Raw genomic sequence first — 27,116 nt, 5'->3', positions numbered from 1 at the left:
TGAATGTACCCGATGAATTCGTAATCTTGACAATTTAATTCCGTTAGATCGGGCGGAGGCAAAAGATGGCCTTTATATTTGTAAAGAGAAACGAAGAAGCGATGGTTTTTTTTTCTTTTCCCGATGGACCAGTGAGTCAGTTAATGGGGGGGATGCATCTACTGTCGACTTCGATGTAATGCAATGAGAGGGGGTGGGATAGAAGAGTGAGACGAGTGGAAGTGATCCAGATGGTATGGGAAGAGAAAGGCAGGATCCAGAAATGCGCAGAATGCAATGATGGAGAAGATCTGGCGGGATGGAGTGGGGGAAGAGGGATGATGTGGATGGAAATGGGAGCGGCGAGCCAAAAAGAGGTTTCAACCCGTTCTCTTTCAGCAGAGGGGAAAATAAGAAATAAAATCCAACTCAACATCCATGGCTCCGAAGGCGAGGGCGGCTTTTTGGAGCTCAGCCGCCTCTGCCTCCATCCCGGCCCAAATGGTAAAGGAGGTTACTAAGGCCCCCAATATACAGCCTGTCCCTGAGAAAATTTATCCATCCAAACTCCTTCCGCCGGTCCCTCGCCAATTTGGTGACTTTAGAAATTCCCCCCCTAAAGATAAACACAGTGTGCAACGCAAGCATCAAAAAAAGAATTCTCCTATGATCTTCGCGTCGTCGCACCAAAAAGCCTTTTTTATTCCACAGAAAACTAAATCATTGCCACTCGCATAAGCACTTGCTTAATTAAAATATTATTATTATTACACATAGGCAAGCAGAGGAATTAAAGATTAGGGTCGAGCTGGAGAGTGTAAGCTGGAAGAAGAGGGAGCGGCCCCTCCTCACTTCTTCTCTTCGTCCACAATTGGTCCGCCCGCGGATTCACTCTCAGCCGCCTGGGGTGCCTCAACCTTGGTAAATTTGGGTTGCGGGCCGTCGGATGCCGGGTGAGTCTCAGCCGCGGCAGCCCCTGGATTTTGTTGGTCGGTTGCAGCGGGGGGAGTTTCAGTGGGAGGCTGTTGTCCCGCAGCCGTGGGAGGGGTCTGCTGCCCTCCACCGTTGGACGCTTCCGTGGTTGGAGCTTTTTCGGCAGCCGCCGCGTCAGCTTCCTTTGGCTTCTCGGTGGCAGGGGGAGTCGAAGTCGCAGCGGCCGCGGCGGCGGGTTCCGCAGGGGGTGGTGTTGCTTCTTGCGTGGGGCGGTGAGGAACCATCGAAACTTCAGCCAAATTCTGAAGACTGCTCCACCAGCTCAACATATGTTCCCGGTCGGGCGCTCGCAACACGTGCTTGTGCTCGCGGCTTAAAAGCCCGGCCTTCTTGCCCTCGATTAGCTCGAACGAGTTCTCGGGCAGGTTGGACTGGGAGTGGGCTCCTACATGGAACACGTTAGGCATTCCGGTGACCCCTTGCACAGGTTTGTAAGCCCTTACCAAGCGAGCAGCCAGGCACATAAATCGAATTCTCCGGATCCTCGGTGCGGATGTCCGAGGACTTATACTCGTGCAAGAATCCAGACGGAGTCAGCACAAAATACCTGTCCGACCACCTTCCCATCATCCCTTTTCGCTGAAGCCGGCCCGACGTCACCGGCTCGACAAGTCGGTGGTCGCGCTGTGAGTAGGCCACATCTTCCGCATTCTTGAACGGCACACTTGGATCAAGCAGGTGGCTTTGATGGCGAGCAAGGAAGTCTTTCCACTCTTTCTCAGGATGAAGAGCATTGGCGACCGCAGCCGATCGAGACGACAAGGCCTTCATTCCCTCGGCATTTTCCGTAACTTGCTCGTGCCATGCCTGAACGACGTCCCGAAGTCGTTCATTAATATAGGTGTCGAAGGACGAAATTTTCTCCTGCGTTTGCAGGAGAGCTTTATGAACACTGTTCTCCTCATTGGTTTCCTTTTCTAGAAGACGTTGAATGCCTAAAACATAATGTGGGTCGTTGGGGTTGGTTACCAGTTTTCTACCGAAGGAATCATATAGAGCATATCTTACCGATATTAACAAGGAAAGGATCATGCTTATCCTTAAGCTCTTTGGGCGAAGTCTCAGCGAGAGCAATACTTTGGCTAAGCTCAAGGATCTTCCGTTTGCTGCCGGTATCAATTCGAGTTAGATGGCTTTAAAATTGGCGATGAAATAGAAACCCTATATACTTACGTAGCCTCACGGAGTGAGAGAAGATTGTTGTTCGATAAAAGGCTGTCCTTTTGGATGTGCTGGATATGCTTTTTAACTTCTTCCTGTGATAAAAAAAAACAATCAAGGATTAGCCAACTCCCACGCCCCCATCGATGATTTATAGCTTACTTTCAATCTCGTCAAATCCTTTATGATTGTATCTTCAATATACTTTGCAAACTTGATGTACCTATCTACGATATCTTTCGTCGCACTTCGAACACTCGCAAATAAATCCTGAACACCATCCTTTCCCATAAACATATGGGCATCCTTGAAAGGGATTTCGATCTTTTCGGATGCCTTATTATATGCTCGAGCGGCAGTTTCGAGAGCATCTGCATATTCCTTGAAATACGAAATAAGGTCCTTCACCACTCTCTTCCATGCAACCAGTCGGTTGTAGAGGAGTTCAGCAGGGTGCGGATGCTCGTCAGAAGAGTTAGACCCTCCGGTGCCAGTACGGCGAGACACAAGCGAGATGGAGCGAGAAAGGTCGACTGATTTCTTGGCAGATTCGGTCATAACTGGCGTTGGAAAAGCTCGAGTTATGGCGATAGTTTTGACAGGGAATAGGAAATAAGATTCGGATAGCAAAGGCTTGCAGAGTTGTGGGGAAGAGTGGATTGTAGTTTGGGGGGAGAGGAAAACGGCAAAATCGTTCTCGCCAATTAAAGGTCGAAAACAACAGGATCTCATCTGCGATCGAAATGGAAGCATGAACGCCATCAAAGTGTGGCTTAGATTCGCGAAAAATTAAGGGTTCAACTGAAAAGTTCGCGTTTCGCCAGATTTTTTTTTACGCGCTCCCCGAAGGTGTATTTTATTTCCCCTTTATTTCTTTGATAGCAATAAAGAGCGGGAAAGCAACATGACCTCCCACCTCCATAAAGTTCATCCACGCTTCGCACACACTGAGGGTCATACAGCTGTAGCCTACTCGTCAGACGGAAGGTGATTTCTTTTCTCTCCATTATCTGGCTCTTTATCTTATTTTCTCCCTTCCATTATAGTCACATAATTACTGTGGGGAATGACAGTCTTATACGTCTGTTTCAGACCAAGGATGAAGAAGCTGAGGCTTTCACTATAGAACAACACAATGATTCAGTTCATCACGTAGCAGTTTATGTAAGTATCTGACTTTCCTACTCGCTTTGTAAAAAAATTCAATTCCAATTTGGGATTTAGGGAAGAGACTTTATCACTTGTGACGAAGATGGTTCTGTGGCTCATTTTAAATTCCCGAGCAAAAGCTTTGAAGGATTGATCTATCGTGCAGTCTTACCAGTGAGATCTGTGGCATTTAGCCCACGCGCGGGGGTACAAATCGCTGTTGCCTCCGAGTACGTTACTTATATATACTAGTACTTAAAATTGAATTATTGTTTTTGACTGATCAATTCTTCGATATAGCGAACAGCATATTCGTTTAGTAAATTTAACAAATATTAGCCAAGTGGTAACGCTTAAGGGCCATACAAGGTCTGTTAAGTGGGTTGCCTTTGATCCATCTGGTGATTTTTTGGTATTCTCTCCTATTTGGTCCTCCTCAAGCCAGGAATATAGAGAAATGGTCCTAACCCTATACTATTTTTCAGGTTTCAACAGGATGTGACGCGTTGGTTAAGATATGGGAATTGGGGGTGGAACCAAAGTGCATAAAGACTTTGGAGAATGTCATTGTACCGACGGAACCAGAGTAGGCCCTCGTTTCTCAGCTAACTACACTTTCAAGTACTAAATTTCCAATCCATTAAAAGATCCCGTGAGCTTTGTACAGTAGCTTGGCATCCCTCAGGGAATTACTTCGTAGTTCCGGGGAAAAATAAGGATATCGTTGCTTATTCTAAAGGCACCTGGTCGGTGGCGTTTACTTTTCAAGATGGCCATGAACAAGTGGGTGCACCAGATACACTATTTACTAGGTTAAATCCATACATATCAATTATTCATCATTTATAATAGAATGTCTCTACGTTGGCATGGTCGCCCAACGGACGTTATCTTGGGAGTGCAGGCCTAGATAGCCAGTTGACAATATGGGAAGCAGAATCTAGAAAACTCCTCTTCCGGTATTATTCCTCGACTTTCTCTCGGTTAAACCTGAGAAAATGCTGAAATTTCTGTATCTCTAGGATAAAGCACCAGACACGTATTACTTGCATGTCGTGGCACCCGTCCGAAAACTCACTCGCCTATGTTGACTGCATTGGCCAACTAATGGTTCAAGAGCAAATCATTCCAATCGAAATGGCGCATCCAGCTAGTCAACCCAATGCTCCTTTGCACCTCTCCAAACTAGTGGATGCATCCAATAACTTTTCGAAAGAACACGCGATCACTGCGGAGAATGAAGAGGAGGCTAGGGAAGATAGGCCGATATTTGGTTTGTCAATCATCTACTCTCTCCTAATTATCTGCCCATAGTAAATCCTTTTTTTTAGCATTGAATGGAAGAGGCGGAGATGAAGATGGAATTGAGCTTTCGGATGTCGACGATTTCGTAGAAGACGATGATGGTGCTGGATATGCGGAATTCCGGGTCACTGAGGAGGAAAAAGCTGCTGTGACAAAAAAAGTGATCGACAATTTAGGTGAATACAGAGACCTTTTTATATTGCAGAGCTTTTATCTAAATGTCCAACTTATGCCCTAAGGCTATGTGCCGCTGCAGGATTGTTTCCAGCCCGGTAGTACACCCATGAAGAGTGGGAGAAGATATCTGGGTAAGGCTCAAGATGCCATATGGCTGTTTCTACCCAACACTAACCATCAAATCCTTTTGAATAATGGTAGCATTTAATATGATCGGAGTTATTCATACAGTCGAACAAGATATACGCTCTACGGTCACTATAGAATTCCATGACAAATCAACCCGAAGAGACATTCATTTCCAAGATATATACAACTATTCCATGGCCTATTTGGGAGAGAAGGGGGCTTTGTTTGCAGTGAAATCGCATGAATCAAGTCCAAGTTCAATACTCTACAAGCCTTTCGAAGGTTGGGGAATAAGAAGCGAATGGCAGATGAATATGCCTACGGGAGAGGATATCAAGGGTGAGGATCGAACATCATCGACATATCTGGATGAATTTTCCGCTGATTTTAATTGCCTTTTTCTAGCCATCTGCCTCACAAGAAAAAAGGCCATTGTCCATACCTCCAAAGATTATATCCGCACATTTACAAATAGCGGTGTTCAATCCCATATCTTCCGTTCGAATCATATTGTATCAATGGCAGGTCACGAGGATCTGGTCTTTATCCTTCACCATCGTGGTTCAGGATTTGCAGGCACCGCAAACATGGGCTACACCTTGCTCAACGTCGAGACGCGGGAAACTGTGCAAGAGGGAACTATTCCACTGGGAAAGGGAGCAAAATTGGCCTGGATAGGATTTACGGAAAACGGTGTCCCCGCTTTATACGACACGGACGGAATACTGTGTATATTAGATCGATTTAGATACCCCCGAGAAGGAAATTGGGTTCCGCTGTTGGATACACGCGGGAAGAAAGAGCGGTATTGGGCTGTGGGTGTTACAAGAAACTTTTTCCACTGCGTGCCGCTCAAAGGGACCGAACACTATCCCCACTTCCCTCGACCACTTTTGGCAGAGGTGGAACTCAAGATTCCGCTCGCTGAACTAGACTCAAGTCGAGGTGCATTAGAGGAAAAGTAGGTGACAATAAGTCGAAACTAATTAGCATTGGACATTAACACGTGATTTGTTGTTCAGCTTCTTGCGCACCTCTCTCATGATTACTTATGAACAAGAAGAGGCAGAGGCAAAGGGAATTTTACACGAAAAGCGACAAGAGTTTACACGTACCGATTTAGAAATGGACAAGATGCTCTTACAAATGATTCAGGTAATCATTACCCATTTCTCTATCACTAGAAAAAGCAGCAATTCCTTATCTCCTTATATCTTATAAAGTTTGCATGCAAAAGCGAGCGTATCCAACGTGCTCTTGATCTCGCCACTCTCCTCCACACCCCTAAATCCCTTGATGCTGCTATCAAAATCGCTATGTTCCATCACTTCCCTGCACTGGCCGAACGCATGAATCTCATACACTCCAAATTCAGCAATGGCGAACCCAACGACAATATCGAGGAAGAAAACTCTGAAAAAGAAGTCGCACATTGGCAGCAGAGACAGATACCCGCTAAGCGCGCCGTCGATGAGGAAAATGAGAACGAAGAAAAAGGCGTGGTTGCAAAGGATTCTGAAATAAGGGCTCCTCTTTTCAAAAAGATGGCCCTTGAAAATGGGAATGGAAATGGAAAGACAAAAGAAAAGTCTAAGCAAGGTAAGCCAGGGTCGATGTGGTTTCGAGAGGAACTCGTTCACTTAGCGCTGACATTTATTTATAATAGATAATCCTTTCCTCAAAGGATCATTAGCAAACGGAGATGCTAAGAACCCTTTTATATAATTATTTTAATAATATTGATTATATTAGCTTCATTGTATGTTTTCTAGATAAATTTTGCTTTTGTATTATTTTAAAAATCCAACTGTCAAAAAATGTGTGACTTAAAATGGCATATAATGGCAGCCGAATTTGAAAATTTCGCGTTGTTCAGCGCTCGACTTTTGATCATGTCGAATCAACACAATTACGCGCGACCCGCTTGGCAACCTCCACTACATCCACTGCCGCCAGCTCCTCCTCCTCCTCCTCCTTCTTCTTCTTCGTTTAATAATCAATTCATTCTCCCACCTCAGCACCAATCGCAACCCGGCATGCCTAGCCCGATCTCCCATTTTCCTCCTCCTGCTCATTTTCAACCTCATATTCCCCCTCCATCAACAATTCCTTTTGTATCAAATACGTCCTTACCTTCACATCCGCAATCGTCAACAGACGAGCCATTATTTGAGAGGAAGAGACGGAAAAAAAAGCTCAAGATGAAAGATGCAGAACCAATTTCTAATGAGCATGGGTGAATCTTGACATGCTTTCATTTAATGTTGTTAAATTCTAATAATTTAATCTCACAGAATACGATATCCGCCCGATCCCAATCTTAGATACCGCTATCCCCCACCTACTCCTGAGACTCTGCAAAATATCGCAAATGCAATAGCTACGGTTCCGAAGCTTTATACACAAGTTTTACACTTGATGAACAAGATGAACTTGCCACCACCTTTTGGTCCTGTTCAAAGTGAAAGTGTGCCCGCCATGGTGCTTATTTCTATTCTCATTCTATTGAGAGAGAATGAACCTTACCATTTATTGTGTAAATAGCTTAAAGACACTGGCCTCGCGATATCTACGAACACACCGGCCCTTCAAGGATTTGGTAAGAAACGTAAGGAGCAAGATCCTCTCTTATCGAGCGGTGAATCTGAGCTAGAATCAGAGGAAGAAGAGGAACCGGCGAAAAAACGAGAGAGAAGAGAACCTCCAACTTCAACTCAATCTTCTTCCAATGATTTATTTCAATCCTCGTCAGTGCCGGACACTAGGAGGCAGTTTGATTTACAGAGGCAGCAAGGAGTGCTGAAAAAGGATAGACGGATTAGTGGGCGAGGGGAGATACTATTCGGAGATGAATCCGAATAAGCTTCATATTATAGAATAGACAAACTTCACTATAATCGTTATAGACACATTTCCACCGTTTCATGAGAAAATGAATGTGATGATCCAAATAAGAATTTCCGACCCAAATATACATCATATACTCTTCCCCACAAGTCGTCTCACATACTCTGGCGGCTCCTTAACCTTAGTGTGCTCCGAAGTCACCGGCTCGCCAAACACTGTACGAATTGGAATCACCCCCGACCACACTCGCGAACACACCTCGGGGTCCTCAATATCCTCCTTATTATCAATCAGTCCAAGATCTCGTATCTTGGCACTTGCAGTCTCGATTTTCACTGCCATAACTCTAGTACTCTTGATCTCAATCTTTGTGGGTATTCTAGCATCGTCCCAACGATTTCCCTCGTCGTCATTCGTTGTGCCCTTTCCGCCCGTAACCTTAAAGAATTGGTTTGTGATAGCCTTGAGAGCCGTAGCCTTCTCTTCTTCATCCTCAACATAACGACCGTAGCCGAATACACATACAGACCGATAGTCGAGAGAAGAAGAGAATGCGCTGGAAGCTAGTATAAGCGAGTCAACGTTGGTGACAGTAATACATACTCTTGCCGGATCCTCATGTTCTTTTCTCCCCACGCCCTTGCCAATACGGGAGGAGATATATGTATGCAAATAAACCGTATCATCTATAACATATAAGTAAAGAATAAGAATTCTATCCTGAACGGGTCGCCAAATAGTCCTACGAAAAATTTAATACCTATGCGTGCATAAGTCATTGGCATTGCGAAGGGCCAATCCTCTTCCTCTTCGGAGTGCGGCGATTTGCGAGGTAGCGAAAATGCAACATGAGCAATTTTACCCCCATCCAAAAGACGATATACAGTTTCCCTATCATAATGGCCGCGCTCAGCGTGGCGACCTACTCGGTTGAGAGCAGTATACGATTGCGGGGTGAAATCTCCGTTAGTCGCCATGTTCAAAAGGGAATTGCAGATGAAGTTCTGATAGTAGCCTAGCTTTTATATCATGGTGGATGAAAGTTGAGTCAGAATTACAAGATTTATCGTGGGAAATATTTAGTAATGTCTCTTGGATATTCTTTGTAATATTCACTTGTTTCCAACTCAAGAAATGTTATCCATACTACACACTATAAGCCACACAAACGATTTTCAGTCCAGGACAAGTAGATTTGCTTGTGTATCGACATTTTTCGGGCTTGTGACATATCGCGTATGAAGGTAGCCTTATGACATCACAATATAGATGAAATATTCAGAGTACGCTACTAATTGTCTCCTAACACCTTTGCTTTCTCTAGTCATATGAGTAGATATTTAATCCCTACACTTCTACCTCTATTTTCCATCATTCGTTTATACATTCGCATGAGGGTGAAAACTTTCACCCACCATACCGTGGGTTTGGCTACCAACTTAACATATTGAGGGTTATTTATGAGATCCCCAGGATGTTGTGAGTAAAAAGTTCTTTATCTCTTTATTGCCTGATGTGTGCTTCATCTTATTAAGCTAATGAAATGATGAAACAAAAAAAAAAGAACATTTGCATTTATCTCAATAATCTTCAATAGAAATTTATTCATATTGGGTTAATCTACAAATTTGCCACTAACCACTTACCCCGGTATGCTCACCTGAGCAAGTTGCACGCAGCATCTCTTGGATATAAAATTAAAATCGAAATACCTGAGAAAAAAAATTGAAAACTTACTCCTCAATTGCTTCCGATATTATGGCAGAAGTCAGTAGCTATTTCGATAGCATTGAAGAGTATTTAGCAAACACTTCACCTCTTTATATTCTTAAAGGTTCGTTCTACCCCTCGTATCTTACGCGACATTTACCTTGGGCGCTTTCGTAATTTTATCTCCTCCTCCTCATTTGAGGATGTTAACTTGCACTCACAACTAATAAAACATCGCACCAATTTGCCCGAATTCATTGAACTAAATGTCTACTCTGTCCCCAATTTACAACGCATTCCTTTTGCTGAAGCAGTTAAAGCAAAATACCGCCCCACTCATATCGGGGAACGGTTTGGACCAAGCTGGGCAAGTATACTCTCACGACTAGTTTTTTGAAATTCAAAAGAAAAAGCTGCCCATACTCGAGGGCGTATATTATTCTGGCGTACGTGCTCATAAGTTTTTCTCCTTACTTCTAGTCCACTCATTGGTTTCAAGTGAAGCTCCGAATTCCTGCAGACTGGGCAGGAGAAGAAGTCTGGTTTGTTTGGGACAACAGAAGTGAAGCCCTACTTTGGTCTTCAGATGGTATTCCCCTGCAAGGCTTTACTGGCTCTGACGACGGCGGTAATGTTCACCGCGAATATATCCTTACCCAGTGTGCCCGCGGAGATGATAAATATACTTTCTATGTTGAAATGGCGTGCAACGCTCTCTTTGGCAACGGATCTGGTACCATTCAACCTCCCGATCCCAATCGATTCTTCACTCTCTCGACGGCCGACCTTGCTGTCCCTCGCAAAGAAGTCTGGCAGCTACTGCATGACTTCGAGATAATACGCCAGATGGCTTCAGATTTGCCTGCTGACAGTCAGCGAGCAGCCGATGCATTGTATACTGCTAACGAGATAATTAATACTTTTAGTTTGGACGATCCTGAGTCGATAAAACGTGCCAGACAAGTTGCGGCCGAATATTTGAAAATATCGGCTGGTGACCATGGACACCGGATTACAGCGATTGGTAATTGCCACATAGGTAAGTCGACACCAGCTTTCAATTGTGTCTTCACGTATTGAATTTTTTTTTAAGACACCGCATGGCTCTGGCCCTTTGACGAAACAAAGCGAAAGATTGCACGCAGCTTCTCCCGGCAAATACGTTTAATGGAGCAATATCCTGAGTTCAAATTTACCGCATCCCAAGCGCAACAATTTGCTTGGTTAAAAGAACTGTATCCGGAGCTATTTGCAGAAGTGCAAGAGATGGCGAAGCAAGGGCGATTCATACCTATTGGGGGAGTGAGTTCTATTGATCCCCTTGCTTTTATCATTGCTACATTTTTATATATCCTAATTAGACTTGGGTTGAGATGGACTGTAATGTTCCAAGCGGAGAATCATTCTGTCGCCAATTTCTTTACGGGTATGATACTTTGTTCATTAATCGTTTAATGATTTTAGGCACCAAAATAGAATATATTCCTTATAGACAAAGATTTTTTGAGAAAAACTTTGGACATCGCTGTAAGGTATTTTGGCTACCCGATACATTCGGGTATTCTTCTCAGGTGAGCAACTGGTTTTAATGTTTTTTATTCGTTAAAATCATTTACATCAAGTTTTTATTCAGCTCCCTCAAATTATCGTGAAATCGGGCATGAAATATTTTTTTACACAAAAATTATCGTGGAATAACATCAATAGAGTATGTATTTGCTTTTTCTTTAACAAAACAACAGTGGTGCTTATGCTGGCTTTGAATATCTAGTTCCCCAATACGTCCTTCTATTGGATTGGCCTCGATGGGTCTAAGGTTTTGACACATATGGCCCCTAGCGAAACTTACGTTGCTCAGTGTAATGTTAGCGAGTTACAAAAAAGGTTCTTCTTACTCGTCACCCATCATCTTTCATCTTTGACTATTAATGTATTATATAAATAATTTACAGTGTTAATAACAACCACGACAAAGAATACAGCCGTAACAGCTTACTTCTTTTTGGTAATGGGGATGGTGGAGGTGGTCCTTTACCAGCTATGATTGAGCGTTTACGGCGACTGAGAAGTTTGGTAAACACCGGATATTAACTATTAGTCTACTTATCAATATAATTACATGCCATCTTAATATTTTGTCTTTAGGACCCCCTACCAAAAGTGGAAATTGCATCCCCTAACGAATTTTATGAACGTCTGGAAAAAGAGTCTAAAGATTTAGTTGGGTGGAAGGGCGAGCTGGTATGTTATAACTCCCCGCTTCAGAAGCAGTTCCTTCTATCTAACGACCAAATTCCACATTAGTATTTCGAACTTCATCGCGGCACATACACTTCACATGGCCATGTCAAGTGGTATAACCGTAAAAACGAGTTGTTGCTACGTGATTTGGAGTTTGCTGCCGCAATCTATTACAGTGGTATATCGGGTAATTACAGGTTAGCATATCATATTATCCACCCCATTGAAAACCGATTGGCCACAATCTCACGCTTTCTCTAGATATCCTCGCGAGGAGCTGGATGAATTCTGGAAAGCCATGCTGCTGAACCAATTCCATGATGTATTGCCTGGTTCTTCGATTGAACTGGTATACATCGACGCTCGACGTGTAAGCTACATTGTTATTTTGTGTCCCGAAAAATTCAGCATGCTTGATCAGTTTACATATGAACTTTTATACTTCACAGCATTATAAAGAAGTGCAAGCGCGAGCCTCTAAGCTACTTGATGAAGCCGTGAATAATCTATGGGGACTGAAAGAAGAGGATACTACTGGAACGGAGCACAAAGGTAAAACTTTTTCATCGATGTCATTACGGCTCTGTTATGAAGCATTTGTTTTTCTCTAGGAATTTTGGTGTTGAATACTCTGCCTTTTACTCGCACTGAAGTTATACGTGTTCCTGCGGTCGAGGGACTACAGCAGTACGCGAACGATGGATCATGTGGATATGCAGTTGTACATGATGCCATTTCGATGGGATCGTGTGCTGTGGCCTTGCATAGACAGGCCGAAATTCAGAGTGTTCATGGTAAGAGAAGGAATATATATATTACCGTCAAACATCACTAATCCCTTTATCCTTTTAGTTGAGAATTCTAATGGAAAATTTGTTCTGCGTAACCAGTATATTGCTGCTGAATTTGACCCAAATGGCCGCCTGATTAGTCTCAAAGATATTAAACTGAAGTAACATAATGATGGTTGTCTACTAATTAGCCTTATTGCTGACCGATATCTTTACCCTTATTGTATAGTCGTGAGCTAGTTCCTGAAGGCAAGCATGGAAATGTATTTAAGATATATGAGGATATTGTAAGTTATTGCTTTTTTGGATGCAATTCTATTGGTTGGTACTGTGTTGATGCCCCATTTATATTGCCTCTTTCATTTTATTAGCCATTATTTTGGGACGGTAAGTTTTGACTTATTCAGCTATACAAATGACAATATTATCAATTATTAACCTCGGGTATTTATTTATTTTTACAATAGCATGGGACGGTGAAATATCTTGTGGTTTTATTGTGAATTTTTTCTCTACTAATATCTTATGACGTTTAGTTGAAATATATCACCTGGAGAAATTCCGTACAATTACAAACGGGTCTATCAAGGTAATATAAATGCTAGATCTCATCTTGGTTGATCTCGTGGCTCATTGTGAACACATACAGATCCAAGAAAGAGGGCCCCTGCGCTCCTCCTTGGAGCTTTCAGTCCAACTTTCAGAGCGTAGTACATTGAAACAGACGATAGTTTTGACTGCCATATCTCGACGCCTCGACTTCGAGACCGAAATTGAATGGAATGAAAATAGACAATTTTTGGTGCGTAAAACGATGATTATTTTTGAAGTCATGCAGCTCTAGTTATTAATATGTTAATATATATGATAGAAAGTGGAATTCCCGTTAGATATTACTGCTGATTACGTACGTGTTACGTTTTTTTTCCCTTTCACATCACGCCATTTCATATTCGTGTTGATGACGATTTCTCTTTGAACAGGCCACATATGAAACACAATTCGGCCATATCGAGCGCCCCACTCACTATAACACTTCCTGGGACGCAGCAAAATTCGAGGTTTGTGCACATAAATATGCAGATCTCTCCGAGTACGGCTACGGAGTAGCACTTTTAAACGATTGCAAGTATGGCTATGCTACTCATGGCAACGTAATAAGGCTTTCACTTTTGCGATCACCCAAGGCTCCCGATGCACATTCGGACCTAGGAAAGCATTACATAAAATATGCACTTTATCCGCATGAGGGCCATTTCATGCAATCAGACGTGGTGGAGCAGGCCTATCGTTTCAATATTCCACTTATTACTAGGTATAGAATCAGCTAGTGCCGTTTACGTGAAGGATAAAGTCTGATTCTTCATTCTTATTAGAATATGCTCGAGGAAGTTCAGCGACGACTTGAAACCTACATCCTACTTCAGCCTTCATGGCGCCCGGAATGTCCTTATTGAGACGGTTAAACTTGCAGAGGATTCGGACGAGATCATTCTACGCTTGTATGAAGCATATGGGGGAAAAGCGAGGGTGTCGGTCAAAAGGTATTTTCTCTATTCTATATAGTCCATTTCTCGGTCCGTTTATTAAAATAATCTAAAAACAAAACAATTAGTACCCTCCCAATCGAAAGTGTTCACCAATGCAATATACTCGAGGACACTGAGTTGACCCTACAGTATCATCCTGAAGAGGGCCTTAAACTCAATCTCAAACCATTCGAAGTTATCACTCTGAAAGTAGCTTTAAGGTGAGATTATAATTCTTTATGATCATTTCGTAATTCTTCGATAGCCGGGCTTGATATGCTTCGGCTCTTCCTATTCTCTTAATATAATTCGCTGATTATCCATGTTTTCCTAATATTATTATCTTTATATTAATAGCCATCATAGTTGGGAATTCGTTCACCATCATGTCTAGATGGTTAAATATTATTGAATTTGGCGTTGCCATTCTACCCTGGTCTATTTCTTTTGTTCCATTTGAATTTTATTTGTAACATCTTGAGTGAAAGTGAATCCAGCTAGGATTAAAGTGAATATTTCATTAAGAATTAACTGCCCTCAACAATCTGCAATCTGGGCTCAGAGGTAAAAGTAAATTGGATTAGGGGCCAATTCTGTTCCCCCTCTTCTTTCTTTTATTCCTCGCCAGTGCACTTGGTAGGTTTTATTGTACTATGCATATACCACAGATATTGGATGAAATACGAATGGAGATGCTCTGTGGTGATGGATGGATAGATGGATGGATGGCTGTGCTTTCGGTTGAATGTAAAAATTGACAACTAATGACAATTATATTTTGAATGATAGATTTAATTGAAAAATGGGACGTGTTATCCGAGCCCAGAGAAAAGGTGCTGGTGGCATCTTCAAGTCGCACACTGTAGGTCGCAAGGGTGCTGCTAAGTTCCGTGCCCTCGATTTTGCCGAGCGCAATGGTTACATCCGCGGGATCGTGAAGGAAATTGTCCACGATCCTGGACGTGGTGCTCCTCTCGCTAAGGTTGTGTTCCGTGATCCTTACAGGTGAGTCATTTAGTGAATTTTAATAGCTTTCCCGTACCATTTCCATGCAATGTGGATGAAATGATTAATAGATCATGGTGTACTTTTGATTCGTATGTTCACATATAATATATTTATAGGTACAAGCTCCGCACCCAAACCTTCGTTGCCACTGAGGGTCTCCACACCGGTCAGTTCGTTTACTGCGGCAAGAAGGCTGCTCTTACTGTCGGCAATGTTCTGCCCGTGTCCGCCATGCCTGAGGGTACAATCGTCTGCAATGTCGAGGAGAAGACTGGTGACCGTGGCGCACTTGCTCGCTGCTCTGGCAACTATGCCACCATTATTGGTCACAACCCTGAGACGAACAAGACCCGTGTGAAGCTTCCTTCTGGCGCCAAGAAGGTTGTCAGCGGAAACGCCCGTGCTATGATCGGTATTGTCGCTGGTGGTGGTCGTATCGACAAGCCCTTGTTGAAGGCTGGTCGCGCATACCACAAGTACCGCGTGAAGCGTAACGCATGGCCCAAGACTCGTGGTGTGGCTATGAACCCTGTAGACCATCCTCACGGTGGTGGTAACCATCAGCACATTGGTCACGCTTCCACTGTCTCTCGCGCCGCACCTCCTGGTCAAAAGGTTGGTTTGGTTGCTGCTCGTCGTACTGGTTTGCTCCGCGGTACCAAGAAGACAACCAACAAAGATCAATAAACAAAACAAAGGAAAATGCTTGTATTTTTCTTCACTTTTCACCTTTCTTTTGTCAACTTTTTTTTTCCCGCTCCTCTACGCCTACGCGAGGAATAATAAATTGTTATTTCATGACTTGGTGTACTTTCGGATAGCCATCGGCAACCAGTTCTGACCAAGTGACAAGTAATAAGTGTACGAGAAAAGTGACAAATGAAATTTACAACTCCATATATGTTAGTGAAAAAAACTAACTTTTAGAACTTATATTTAAATAAAAAAAATACAGTTAGAAAACAATTTAAATACTTATAATTCTTTTTTTTTTCTGATTTCTATCTTTACAAACGAATTTGTACTGACTTTTATTAAGCACATCTAAAAGGCTCTCTTTCTTTAATACACCTATAAGGATGATGTTATGAATGATACTTGGACAAATTGGACACTTCTAACCTATGTATTTTTCTTTCTATATTGAACAGTCACGGTAGAACGGTAATTTTGTCATGAAGTCATCCTGAATGGTTTAGTGATTTTCAAAGGATATCGGCCAGAAATATATAAAAATTACATCACATAATACATGTGTTTTAAGCTAATTCCGCCAGGTGTTATCGCAGAAGCAAATGAAAATTTATTACTATATACAAGTGATATATTATACATTTAAGCCCGCTATTGTGCTTCAGAACAAATATTGACGCAATGGTATACGAACGATAAATGCAAAGCTTCAGGAGAGCAAAATTAACCATACAAAGAAACTAATTAACAATTAGTTTGAGCATAAACCCTTAAGCCATTAAGCAGCAACAACAGGAGATAATATCGAAGTTTCGCTAATTGCAGTGTGATAAGAAGGAAGTCGTATTGGAGCAGGCAGGTGGGTTGGTTTGTTCAACGGGGAGGATGAAATTTCGGGTGATGACTCCGAGATATTGTTGGTAAGACTAGGTTCAGAAGTCTCTACACAAGATTGATCATCTCCTTTGTACAAATCCTCGTTTGAAGAGATAATCAGAGCTTCATATTTCGGGAATTCTATAGGCAGTGTATAGAAACTCTCCTCATATGATGGTAGCTCGTTCAGATCACGGTCTATTTGTCGGGCAGCGATCACAACAGGCATTCCAACACATAGTTGGAAATAGCGACGATGCGCATTTGTCAACAAGAGGGTGAATATTAGTTTGTGGCGTACACAGATGGTCTTCACATCCGCATCAAAATGAACAAGTTGTGTGCTTTTTGGCAAAGGAATCCTCATCTCAGTTTCCAATATATTTGAGGGCATTTCTTCTGGAATCTGCCACCTCACATTTCGCTCTACGTGCTGAACAATATGATCCGTAGTTGATGTTCGATTTTCCGTTCGCAACGTCCTCAGTTCCACTAGAGTACAAGCAATGGTCTCAACATTGAATCCTCTTGCTAGCATTTCCAGTTTAATATTTGCTGATATGGTGCCTTCCTCTTCAACCACCTTTGATGGCATGCTCAACTCGTAGGCCATCTTATTTTCCCACACATTCTCAAACACCACAGTTTGCAGCAACTCAAGCGAGGTAGGAGATGGAACGCGAGTAATGCGGATGGGAAGTATGGTTCGAATAGGTGCTGAAAAATATACACGGTCAATGGTCGCCTCTAGATTATAACTAATGCTAGCACCGTCGATAGAAATTGTCTCGGGCGTTGAACCAGGGAGTGTAATTTTAAAATTCCACGTGTATTTGCCCGCTTCAAGTTGGGTCTTGGTGGCGAAGATCCACTTGTGATTAATAAGAGTACTCTTATCTTTATACAACTTGGTCGCCCCTTCTAAAAATCTTCAAATTAATAAACATGGTTTGATCATATAAAAAAATAAATGCTTACTCTCTTTCCAGAGGATATTCATGGTTCCTAGAAAATTTAGTCTAACTGCCCGGACCTTCATGGGCCTATTCAGAGTAAGTACAAGCGATCCATGCAGGAGAGAGCCCGCGGCTTCCATCGGGGATCCGCGCAATAGTATTTCGGGTTTGTTTACACGTATTTGGAAGAGATCAACTGGAGATTTGCTGCGCATACTCGGCTGTTATGATAGGCTTCTCTAATTTTCACGAACAAAGGGGGAGAGGAAACGAATTACTAAAGAAAGGGGGAGCGAGGAATTTTATATTGCTGGTAGCCGCTGGCTGTTTCGGAATGAGAGGGAATGAACGGAATTTAGTTTTATTCAAATTTGCCAGCAAAATGAATGCAAAGCTCTGAATTGGCTCAATTCCGGGTAATTGTTTTAGAAATATTAATTTTCCGAAGGGATGACATCCCACGGAAATGACAATCTAAATAGTCCCTGCCGGGCGATAATCTAGACAAACATCTATAGCAACAAGCCCATTACAACCAAAGACCCACTTATACTAGCCACCTGTGCTATTGATGAGGCACCTGACATAACGGCAGGTGAGGCGTCGGGTGAGGCAAGTGAGGCTGCGGAAACACCCAGCGGGTTAGCAGTGCTGTCTTGTGTAGAGCCCTGTTGAGAACTTATCTGTACTGGCATTCGATCGAGAGCTAGTAATTGTTTTTGTAGAGGAGGTTGCTGCTGTTGTTGTTGCTGAGTCTGCGACTGCTGCCCAGAAACAGGTTGCCCTAGACTCTGCTGATTAATGAGCTTGGAAGAAGCCCCAGATGCACCAAATATTGATGGGAAGAAACCATTTCCACTCTGCTGTGGTGGTTGCTGCGAGTTTGGCTGTATCGTTTGGGGCCAAACCACTTCTCTGAGAGGACTGTACCCATTTGCCCCGGCTGAGGGTGCGTTTTCCTTGATAGGATCCACTACAGTGCGTTGAATCGCCATCCCATAGGGACCCGCCTGAGCATTCATAATGGGACCTTGAGGTATAAGGGGAGTTGCAAAGTTAAAATTGGCATTAGGTTGGCTCTTGCTGTCCGGCTGTAGTTGTCCGTTGATAATTTGAGGAGCTGATGCCCGGAAAGGAGGAAAGGGTGATGCTGAAAAGCCAAAGGAAGGTAATGTATCTGGGACTGGTGAAGCCTGCGATACCAAGCTGAACATCAAACATAGGATCGCAAAACATAATGCTTTAATGGTTAAAGGCATCTTCCCAATAAATTTCAATCAAAGATGATCAGAAAGGAATGGGGGTATACAATCTAAGCTATGAGTGTAAAGTGAATGTAATTCTCAGACACTACAACAAAAAAGGATTGTATTTTCAACTAATCTTTGTTTTGTTATTCTGCAATATTTGTTGAGAGTATTTATCTACTCTTCGGAAAGTTTTTCGATATTTTTTTCCTTTAGATCGTTTCGATATTGACTAGTTTTCAAACGTATTTTATAAGATAAATCTCCGCATTGAATATCTAGTTTAAAATCGATTAATTAGAAATTTGCTTGCAAAACACAGATGGCTAGAAAATCGACAGCCTGAAAAATTAAGCCCAAGCTTTGATAACCATAAAAGAAGATACATACGCTTGGACAACGCTTATTCAAAGGATCACCGAAAGTTAGCGTCATGAAAATGATTTAAACTCAAGTTTGCCACCGTCGCTCCGCCACGGTGATATAAATGGCATTCCAAAATGAAAGAAAGGGCTTGGCAAACATAGCAATTAGTAATCCTGGGAGTCTCGGTCAATTAGTAAGAGAAGAGCAATTATCTCAATTCTGTGTTTCTCGGTTAATCTATTTAAATATGTAGCAGCCGAGAATCCATTACGAGCGCTGGTAATAAAAATTAAACCAATGGGATCTCACACTGTATCAAATTTTAGTTCTAATACGACCAAATTGGGCTTGTTATTTCATCTAAATTTGTTCTAAAATATCATTCGCAAAGGTTAAGAATGACCTACTTTGAAAATAGATACAATATTCAAAGTTTGGTCTCGAAGATATTATCTATTCTTTTTTATTGCTACAATACGTGCTTTTTTTAATTTTCCATTCGGAAATTACGTTAGTACAGAAACTAAGTATAACTTATATTGAATTCTCTGCAGCGAGCCTTCTGCGTTCAAAATGTCCACAGAGACAATTGGCCACTTAGAGATCAATTTGTAGGTCACAGGTGATGCCGATGACTGCACACAATACACCTAAGGATACTCCAACTTCACAACTTGCATTCATTTTTATTGATGCAGCTTCACCTAATGCATTTTTTGTTTCCATGCTATCACTTAAAAGCGCCATCGCAGGCAATGCCAATTCAAATTACACCGATCCTTTTGTGGATTTGCAGCCTTTGCCTCTAAATCAGTGGGATAATATGCCAAATTCTGCATTGGGAAAGCTACTGGAGTTGAATATTAATGCCATAGAAAACCACATTTCACATAATGCAGTTTAATATGGGTCAGTTAATAAACGAGAGATTGAAGCCAGGTTACTAAATTGTTTTGGGTAGATCCTTCCCGAATCTTGTCGTTCGTGTTTTAGCTAGGAGAGTCTTCATCTTCGAAACTAGAGCGATATGGGTATTTAGACAATACTATGCTTCTTATGGTCTATGTTAATGTAACTGCAAAAGCCACATCACGCGTTTTCATGATGTGCATATTGCTAATATCCACTCTATTTCACAAGAGAAACAGAGCTCGGGTAGGTGCTTGCCAGCATACTAATCGAAAGCATGAGCCAACTGCGAGCTTCACCACACGCTACTTTTTTTCATATTGGTATATATTGCCGATGTAAAAGATCGAAGATTTGCGCAATCGAAGCTTGTTTTATTACTTTTGAATTATGATCAGAAGGCTTTGATGACACCATTGGTCTGCCCATTTCTTTTAAATAGCCCGATAGAATCGTATTATTGTGTCTCGAAAAATAAATATCATGCTCCTTTTACAAAACCGATGCATGCAGGTTCGCAGAGACCTGCTATCGTTGATGTAGAGAGAAGAAGGAAATATTTATTTGGCGCATTTCTACAATCGAAGAGACCCGAACTATCTTTTGTAACACAGCCATACTGATTGCATCCGTGACTTAACAGGGGGTCAATACTTTATAAATATGGTCGGTCCGAGACTTTGTCAGGTTCCAAGACTTTAAATCCTCGGCACTTGGAATTGGCTTCTCTGTTGGTCAGCCCTTTTAACTTTTTCTTACTTTCTTAGAATAATTTCTTCGACTTATCTTTATTTTCTCGCTGTTTTCTGTCACTTTTCTTTTGTTTTTCTCTTTCGTGCTGCGAGAGGGACCAGTGGTTTTTCGCTTCACTTCACACTTAGGACCATAGCTTGGCTTTATTACGTGGTGGCTTCTTGTGTTTGCCTCATTTTTGATAACTTCTATTTTTATATTCCAATTGCCTTACCCACATTTTATTCTCATTACTCTTGCTCCCCTTTATTGCCTTAACCTTTCACCTAACATTTTTTTATTTGCCTTTGTTATTCACAATTAAACAAGTTCATACTCTTTGCCCATTATTTTTTTCTCTATTTTCCCGGTGTCACACTTTTGCCACCAGTAGTTTAACAAAATGCATCGAGACTCAGCCCGAGATCAATTATACGGTCCATACACTATGACATCTGAACACTATTCTCTTTCATCGCTCAGAGTGTCTCGCGTGAAAACCAGCAAATATTCGACATCCCTCGATTCTCGAGGTTTTATTCCAGTTTTTGAATATACTATTGGGGAACATCTCATTATGTGGGATCGAGAGACAGGTAATCGCTATCTCCTTACGCTCTAACGATTGCGTGTAACACTTTTTTCACCGTCGAAAAATAGGCGAAATTCATTTCACAGGTATTTGGAAAGCACTTGGCAGAGCAAAAAGTGAGATTGTCAAAATGGTAGACGCTAATCCCAGACTTCAAGTGAAGCGCATTCGAGGAGGATTATTAAATATCCAAGGAACATGGTAACATAGTTGAAATAAAGGCGCTCGCCTGAAGAAACGAATAAACTCATCCTGTCAATTTTTTAGGATTCCTCGTGAGTCGTGTCGTGTTCTTGCTAGTCGATGCTGCTATTCTCTTCGCTACGAGCTCATCCCCCTTTTTGGCCCTGATTTTCCTGACGAGTGTATACATCCCTCTCAGCCAGAATACGGCAAACTCGTTCTCAATGATCAAAAAACGACCACACTGGTACACTCTAAACGAAAAAAACAGCCTTCCGTCTCCAGCCACTCGAATGTACAAGACGACGGCGAGTCGTATCTCCGTGGTAAAGAAGATGATAGTCTTCGAAAGGGCGCCGTCAGTCAAAATCTCAAAGATGATTCTTCGAGGTCGCCTAAGCGCTCCAAACTCAATTCTCCTCGTGGCATGGAGCAATTACTTAACTACGAAGAAAACTCTTCACCCTCACTTAAATCACTTTCGCGTTCTCGAAGCTCATTCTCTCAACGCAAGCTCTCTCAATCTCTATCACCCACACAATCTCCCCTTCTCTCACCAATGACATTGGGCAACTCATTCTCACCCTCTTCTTCTATATCAACAATTTCAAACGGATTACAAGAGGCCCAAGATAACTCCAGCATTAAGAGCGGCTCATCATTCTACAAGTCTCCGGTTACTCTCATCCCTGCAGGACCGTTTACTTATCCTACCAATAATCCAGGTGTAAATTTATCGAATGATCTCATCGATACTATCACCGCCACGATTTTGCTCCAGCGCCTCTCGCAGGATGATGGGTGCCGCCCCTTCCGACCTTGGCAGGAAACCAAACTTCCTCGCACGATTAATGTAGCTGGACGAGAATTTTCGGTGGTCTGGATGGAATGAGCAGTTTTTTTCATCCGCTTTTCTTGACAAACTGTGAACTTGTAAAGAACTTCTGTATACAAAGTTTTCTCAGTCACTTGACTTTTGTATTTTTCATATACCCTATCCAATCCACCCGTTTCATATTTATCTATTTCTATCCCCTATAATTTATTGTTTTTTAGCCTTCGCTTTGCCTTGGAATCTTTTTTTTTTTTGAATTTCATCTTATATTCAATTTTTTGAATTCATTTCTATCACATCTATTTCTATTTTCTTTTATTCTCCTCCCCCTTTAGGTTTGTATAGTGAGTATATATATGGCGATTCATGTTCAAATAAATTGAAATAATCTACTGACGCTGACATCCCTGAAGTATCATTTTGATTAACGAATTTCCTACTTCTTTGCTCTCTGCGAATCGCTCCTCAAAAAATTCTCTTGATTGCTCGAATCGCTTCTTATAACCGTCCATGTTACCAAGATCTACGCATTGAGCCCATCCACGAGCTGCTGTCATGAATTCCATGTCATCGGCACGAATATCTTTGGAATAAAGTGCAGCTTGAATCGAGTCTTGGAGAAGAAGTGGTGTGCGGAAGAGATATTCAGTGATTCCTCTTAATGAGTAATAATCAACAGTTTTTGGTTAAACTAGAGCATATATAATGAAGAATGCAAACCAGTGATAAACTCACAGCCAGAGTCGAAATAATGGTGTTTGGCAAACCATGTGCTCATATGGATTGATCTTAAGCTGATGCCAACAGTCTACCATCGCTAGCAATGATAAATGTGAATTTGGCATACGTCTCTCTTTAGGTACCGCCGAAAGTGAATATTGATCCAACATCTTGTCCGACAGGAGAATTGGCTCCCTTGCTGCATTGGATCGACCAAATACAAACTCGCCAGCTTGCAAAATTCGGGAAGCGAATTCGTCCTCTTTTTCCTGAATCATTAACTTAAATAGATCTGCCACCGATTTCGCATACTGATGAATTTGGATTCGCGCACTAGGATTCATGATGGCAAGTCCTGCGGCAACATATTCAGAGTTAAGTATCAAGTCCGGGCATGAATTAATGAAAAGGCAAAAGTAAAATACCTGCATAGACATGCCATTTGTTACTATATATCCGTAGAGTAACATTTACTTTAACATTCTCAATTCCGCCAATATATTGAGGATTTTCCCACTAGTAGATTATTACGATCTCTATCGTATGCTCTATACAATTATTTGGATATAGAAACTTACTGGAAATTGCTTTTGATTCATCCAAGCGGTTCCCATGCTCAAAAATGCAGCATGGGTAACTGCCTGGGTATCTGCTGTTATTCGGTCATGTTCCTTGTACGAAAGAAAAACAAATTGGGATTCGAGACATGAGAGGACTCGGCAGGCGAGGTCGAATTTTTCTTGAGTAGACCGATGCTTAATCATTACCTAATATTCCTCCACTCAAATTAGCCAAACCAGCATGCTATAAGGATTCATTTGATATTACAAGAGGCTGTCCTTTGGGATCTACTGTGGGTCCATGAAGAGAGTGACATGATACGATCTGAACATCTTGCGGTAGATACTTTTCGAACGCGATAATTTCAGGTTCTTTCACAGAAGTCTATTTGGCAAGAGTAAATAAATCGGTATACGAGTCACCAAGGATATAATATTGCAAATCACTTATTGACAGATTCATTGTAACCTTACCTGTCCCCCGACAATGGCACCCACCTTTGTAGCTATTAAACCAAGAAGTTTTACATTTGGTGAGTAAATGAGCACCTTCAGGTATGACACTCACATGGACCAAATTCAGCTACAACTTTATCAATGTATTCTGCTTCAACTGAATATATAATATAATCGCTTCGCCGTGACACGAGGTGCCCATCGCGGAGGACATTAATCCCACTCCCTATAATAGGTAGAAACAGGGTAAATCTATAGATTTACCATAATCAGGTAAAAAGGTGAAATTAACCTTTAAATTCCTCTCTTATTTGTTCGTATTTTTCTGGAAGATCGCACACATTCACACTACATAAAACAAACAGTAAATACTTTGTACATTATAAAATTTTGTATAATTGGATCGTAACCGTTTCCATCCTGCCTTGTGGATGCGCTGAGCGTAGAGACGCCCCATATCACCGAGGCCTATAATACCAATTTCTATTGATTCTTTTTCATCCATGCTGTAAAAGTCCAAATTTGATGTTTTAAGGAATCTAACACTTGACGAGCAGATATCGCATAATATAAATATATATCCTAATTAATTATAATTGTATTGGAGTATCAGATATCTTATATTTGTTGTTGCGTATTGGAACTAATTCCAAATTATTCATTCGAAGTCACTTTTTTTGACTACGGAGACTTTAATTAATTATTATTTTACGACAAGTGGAGAGTATTTTATTAAATGATCTATGCTTTTCAAATGTATCTGCTATTTATAAGTTACCTCATACTTAATTGAAATCTATTAACTGGTTGTGTCAAATTTTCTCAAAATAGGTGGTTATTAGTGCACATAAAATCTTGAAATGAATGTATAATATCGGGGTTCGTCAACGATTATATATTTCATAACGTCAGTTGAAAAAGAAAAAGAATGAACTCTATCGTTTACTCTCATATAAGCCTCTCTTAACTGTTCACACAGATTTTGAAAGAATGTTTTTAAGAGATGTGACACTTATTCACCTTAAGAACATAATGGTGGCTGGATGTGCGGAATCGGCAAACGAAGAGAGCCTAAGAGAAGCCTCCTAAAAGCCAATATCATTAGTAATGCCATATAACACGGTTCCTTTTTTAGATAATGCAATAACATGGTTGGTTAAATTGTTAAATTCCAAGCGCGAAAAATCGCGCTATAATCTGAACGCGTTTCTTTTTTTTTCCTCCCGTTTCAACTTGGCTCTTTTTTTTTTTTCAATTAGAAAAACATCCTGATCCACTTTTCTTTGATAAAAAAGGGTCACATTATTTACATCCATTTTCAACCATCACAATTTATTTTCTCACCAATATCCTTTTTTTCCATCCGACCTTTTATTCGCGTATAATGTTGCCGCTGTCGAAGACCAAGTTGGAGAATGGACTTTTGCTCTTCTTCAATTTTCTGAATGTATTCCTCTTTCTTACCACCGCTGCTGCTGCCATCATCAATTGTGTTACAGGTCATTTTGCACAGATCGTTTTGAATATCTATGTATGGTAAGTTCGAAATCTTGCATTCGGAGATTAACAGGCGCAATGCGTCGTCTTCTATTTTGTTTTTAAATTATAGGGGATCGTAGGATATCTTCTTTTGCATCATGCTCTATGCGAGAGGAATGCCCTCTGATCAACTAATCAAATAGGAACCTTGCCGATTTTAACTCTATAGTATTCTAACCTCGCATTTTTCTTTTCTTGAAGCATTATTTGTTTTCTCTTAGTGATCAACGAAGTTAAGGCTCCAGCTCTCGTTCAAGAGTACTTCCGCTTTCTACACACGCGTCGAGGCCATGGCTTCCTGTTTCTTTTGTAAGACTATTTCAGGTTATTGAAAGAAGTGCAATAAGCATATAACTAATTGATCGACTATCTTAACCTTAGCTTTGGATGCTTGGTAGTGCAAGAACACCCCTTCAACCTTACCATTGGCATTTTCAACTTCATCTCGGGCCTTTTCCTCATTCTTTTGTCTTATACACGTCATTGTCCCCCTATTAACAGTCTAACTTTCAACTGGCAAAACTGGAAGGATTTTTCCTCTGAGGGTCTTGATCTTCCACGCCCTCGGGTCTCTAATCAAATCACAGAAAGTATGGCCTCCGTGCATCTTAATTCTGCTGTGGCATTACCCGCGCCTGGTGCGCCAACTCTGTCAAAAACGGCCAACGGAGTTGGCTTGGAGTTTGGGCAATCCAACGGAACTTTTGAACTAGAGGCCCACGAAGAAGTGGATGAGCTTGAGGGGGAAGAACGTGAACAGGATGCAGAGAAAAAAATGGACTTGGATTATTGCACAATGGACGAAGGGTACGGACCAGAGCGCTATGTTACACCTAATCTAGAATATCCCGCTGGTGTATACACGACTCCACCAACATCACACGACCCCCAAACTTATGACCCTCGTGAATTTGCAGCCATGCTGGAAGAGCAATATCAGTATCCCACTCAGCATCCTCCACATGACCTTTCGCATCAACATTTCGAGGGCTATCACACCAACTCCGCGGACAATATCGGGAATCACTATTCTTCCAATCGTGGCCCCAATTGGTGAAGAAGAGAACGAAAAGATACCAAAAATTGACCAATATTTTATTTCCTTGGCTTGTATATATATATTTTTTTTGCTCTAAGCACTTTTCTGTGATGTTGGAATATCGTCTTACTATTTTATAAATTATTTTTTTTTTTAAAAAAATTTTCGTTTATAGAAAGTTATACTTTCGGGCTCAACCGGGAATTGAACCCGGGACCTCTCCGACCCGAACGGAGAATCATACTACTAGACCATTGAGCCAATCATTTGCAAGCTTGTTGCAAGAAAAGTTGGTAAAATATGAATTTATGGCGCAGTAGGGTTTGGGTGGAGGCTTGGATTTTGTCTCACCTGGCTGGCGCGCCCGTCCCGGAATACTCCACCCGACAGGGAG

General features: G+C 41.6%; 12 protein-coding genes and 1 non-coding gene across 13 annotated transcripts; 7 read left to right on the top strand and 6 right to left on the bottom strand.

The window, feature by feature from the left end:
• Positions 1-827: 827 nt before the first annotated feature.
• On the bottom strand, positions 828-2,691 carry VTP21DRAFT_4613 (uncharacterized protein; the record flags this gene model as incomplete). The annotated part of the gene is made up of 5 exons (XM_069395044.1): positions 828-1,357; positions 1,416-1,907; positions 1,981-2,078; positions 2,146-2,228; positions 2,296-2,691. 5 exons carry the CDS (start codon positions 2,689-2,691, stop codon positions 828-830), a joined length of 1,599 nt encoding a protein of 532 aa, XP_069256221.1.
• Positions 2,692-3,037: 346 nt separating this feature from the next.
• VTP21DRAFT_4612 (uncharacterized protein) lies at positions 3,038-6,618 on the top strand (the record flags this gene model as incomplete). Its single annotated transcript, XM_069395043.1, has 15 exons — positions 3,038-3,120; positions 3,180-3,297; positions 3,358-3,512; positions 3,583-3,694; positions 3,768-3,868; positions 3,930-4,065; positions 4,135-4,241; positions 4,305-4,555; positions 4,614-4,763; positions 4,827-4,895; positions 4,966-5,232; positions 5,299-5,854; positions 5,916-6,048; positions 6,117-6,492; positions 6,560-6,618. The coding sequence occupies 15 exons, from the start codon at positions 3,038-3,040 to the stop codon at positions 6,616-6,618; spliced, it is 2,673 nt and encodes an 890-aa protein (XP_069256220.1).
• A 116-nt stretch (positions 6,619-6,734) lies between these two features.
• On the top strand, positions 6,735-7,755 carry VTP21DRAFT_4611 (uncharacterized protein; the record flags this gene model as incomplete). Its single annotated transcript, XM_069395042.1, has 3 exons — positions 6,735-7,129; positions 7,188-7,374; positions 7,438-7,755. 3 exons carry the CDS (start codon positions 6,735-6,737, stop codon positions 7,753-7,755), a joined length of 900 nt encoding a protein of 299 aa, XP_069256219.1.
• Positions 7,756-7,869: 114 nt separating this feature from the next.
• VTP21DRAFT_4610 (uncharacterized protein) lies at positions 7,870-8,717 on the bottom strand (the record flags this gene model as incomplete). The annotated part of the gene is made up of 2 exons (XM_069395041.1): positions 7,870-8,426; positions 8,501-8,717. 2 exons carry the CDS (start codon positions 8,715-8,717, stop codon positions 7,870-7,872), a joined length of 774 nt encoding a protein of 257 aa, XP_069256218.1.
• A 781-nt stretch (positions 8,718-9,498) lies between these two features.
• On the top strand, positions 9,499-14,405 carry VTP21DRAFT_4609 (uncharacterized protein; the record flags this gene model as incomplete). Its single annotated transcript, XM_069395039.1, has 25 exons — positions 9,499-9,507; positions 9,575-9,817; positions 9,931-10,489; positions 10,544-10,752; positions 10,812-10,876; positions 10,943-11,021; positions 11,084-11,158; positions 11,222-11,334; positions 11,403-11,523; positions 11,596-11,691; positions 11,755-11,888; positions 11,953-12,061; positions 12,141-12,243; positions 12,303-12,485; positions 12,544-12,643; positions 12,712-12,769; positions 12,854-12,869; positions 12,950-12,958; positions 13,019-13,071; positions 13,132-13,284; positions 13,354-13,389; positions 13,466-13,797; positions 13,859-14,026; positions 14,098-14,232; positions 14,369-14,405. The coding sequence occupies 25 exons, from the start codon at positions 9,499-9,501 to the stop codon at positions 14,403-14,405; spliced, it is 3,195 nt and encodes a 1,064-aa protein (XP_069256217.1).
• A 408-nt stretch (positions 14,406-14,813) lies between these two features.
• Positions 14,814-15,706, top strand: VTP21DRAFT_4608 (60S ribosomal protein uL2; the record flags this gene model as incomplete). The annotated part of the gene is made up of 2 exons (XM_069395038.1): positions 14,814-15,016; positions 15,136-15,706. The coding sequence occupies 2 exons, from the start codon at positions 14,814-14,816 to the stop codon at positions 15,704-15,706; spliced, it is 774 nt and encodes a 257-aa protein (XP_069256216.1).
• A 784-nt stretch (positions 15,707-16,490) lies between these two features.
• On the bottom strand, positions 16,491-17,759 carry VTP21DRAFT_4607 (uncharacterized protein; the record flags this gene model as incomplete). Its single annotated transcript, XM_069395037.1, has 2 exons — positions 16,491-17,509; positions 17,567-17,759. 2 exons carry the CDS (start codon positions 17,757-17,759, stop codon positions 16,491-16,493), a joined length of 1,212 nt encoding a protein of 403 aa, XP_069256215.1.
• Positions 17,760-18,056: 297 nt separating this feature from the next.
• On the bottom strand, positions 18,057-18,803 carry VTP21DRAFT_4606 (uncharacterized protein; the record flags this gene model as incomplete). The annotated part of the gene is made up of 1 exon (XM_069395036.1): positions 18,057-18,803. The coding sequence occupies one exon, from the start codon at positions 18,801-18,803 to the stop codon at positions 18,057-18,059; it is 747 nt and encodes a 248-aa protein (XP_069256214.1).
• A 979-nt stretch (positions 18,804-19,782) lies between these two features.
• VTP21DRAFT_4605 (uncharacterized protein) lies at positions 19,783-20,061 on the top strand (the record flags this gene model as incomplete). The annotated part of the gene is made up of 1 exon (XM_069395035.1): positions 19,783-20,061. One exon carries the CDS (start codon positions 19,783-19,785, stop codon positions 20,059-20,061), a length of 279 nt encoding a protein of 92 aa, XP_069256213.1.
• A 1,140-nt stretch (positions 20,062-21,201) lies between these two features.
• Positions 21,202-22,465, top strand: VTP21DRAFT_4604 (uncharacterized protein; the record flags this gene model as incomplete). The annotated part of the gene is made up of 3 exons (XM_069395034.1): positions 21,202-21,394; positions 21,459-21,591; positions 21,658-22,465. The coding sequence occupies 3 exons, from the start codon at positions 21,202-21,204 to the stop codon at positions 22,463-22,465; spliced, it is 1,134 nt and encodes a 377-aa protein (XP_069256212.1).
• Positions 22,466-22,797: 332 nt separating this feature from the next.
• Positions 22,798-24,649, bottom strand: VTP21DRAFT_4603 (uncharacterized protein; the record flags this gene model as incomplete). The annotated part of the gene is made up of 9 exons (XM_069395033.1): positions 22,798-23,065; positions 23,144-23,483; positions 23,554-23,644; positions 23,707-23,895; positions 23,957-24,073; positions 24,163-24,194; positions 24,257-24,370; positions 24,437-24,492; positions 24,555-24,649. The coding sequence occupies 9 exons, from the start codon at positions 24,647-24,649 to the stop codon at positions 22,798-22,800; spliced, it is 1,302 nt and encodes a 433-aa protein (XP_069256211.1).
• An 879-nt stretch (positions 24,650-25,528) lies between these two features.
• On the top strand, positions 25,529-26,740 carry VTP21DRAFT_4602 (uncharacterized protein; the record flags this gene model as incomplete). Its single annotated transcript, XM_069395032.1, has 3 exons — positions 25,529-25,680; positions 25,885-25,992; positions 26,065-26,740. The coding sequence occupies 3 exons, from the start codon at positions 25,529-25,531 to the stop codon at positions 26,738-26,740; spliced, it is 936 nt and encodes a 311-aa protein (XP_069256210.1).
• A 171-nt stretch (positions 26,741-26,911) lies between these two features.
• VTP21DRAFT_t13 lies at positions 26,912-26,983 on the bottom strand. The gene has a single exon. It is a non-coding gene; the product is annotated as a tRNA-Pro (tRNA).
• Between the last annotated feature and the right edge of the window lie 133 nt (positions 26,984-27,116).

Source organism: Calcarisporiella thermophila, assembly GCF_041956535.1.
Source record: "Calcarisporiella thermophila strain CBS 279.70 unplaced genomic scaffold VTP21scaffold_2, whole genome shotgun sequence".
Taxonomy (NCBI): Eukaryota; Fungi; Calcarisporiellomycota; class Calcarisporiellomycetes; order Calcarisporiellales; family Calcarisporiellaceae; genus Calcarisporiella; species Calcarisporiella thermophila.
This window is presented reverse-complemented; position numbering and strand designations above follow the sequence as displayed.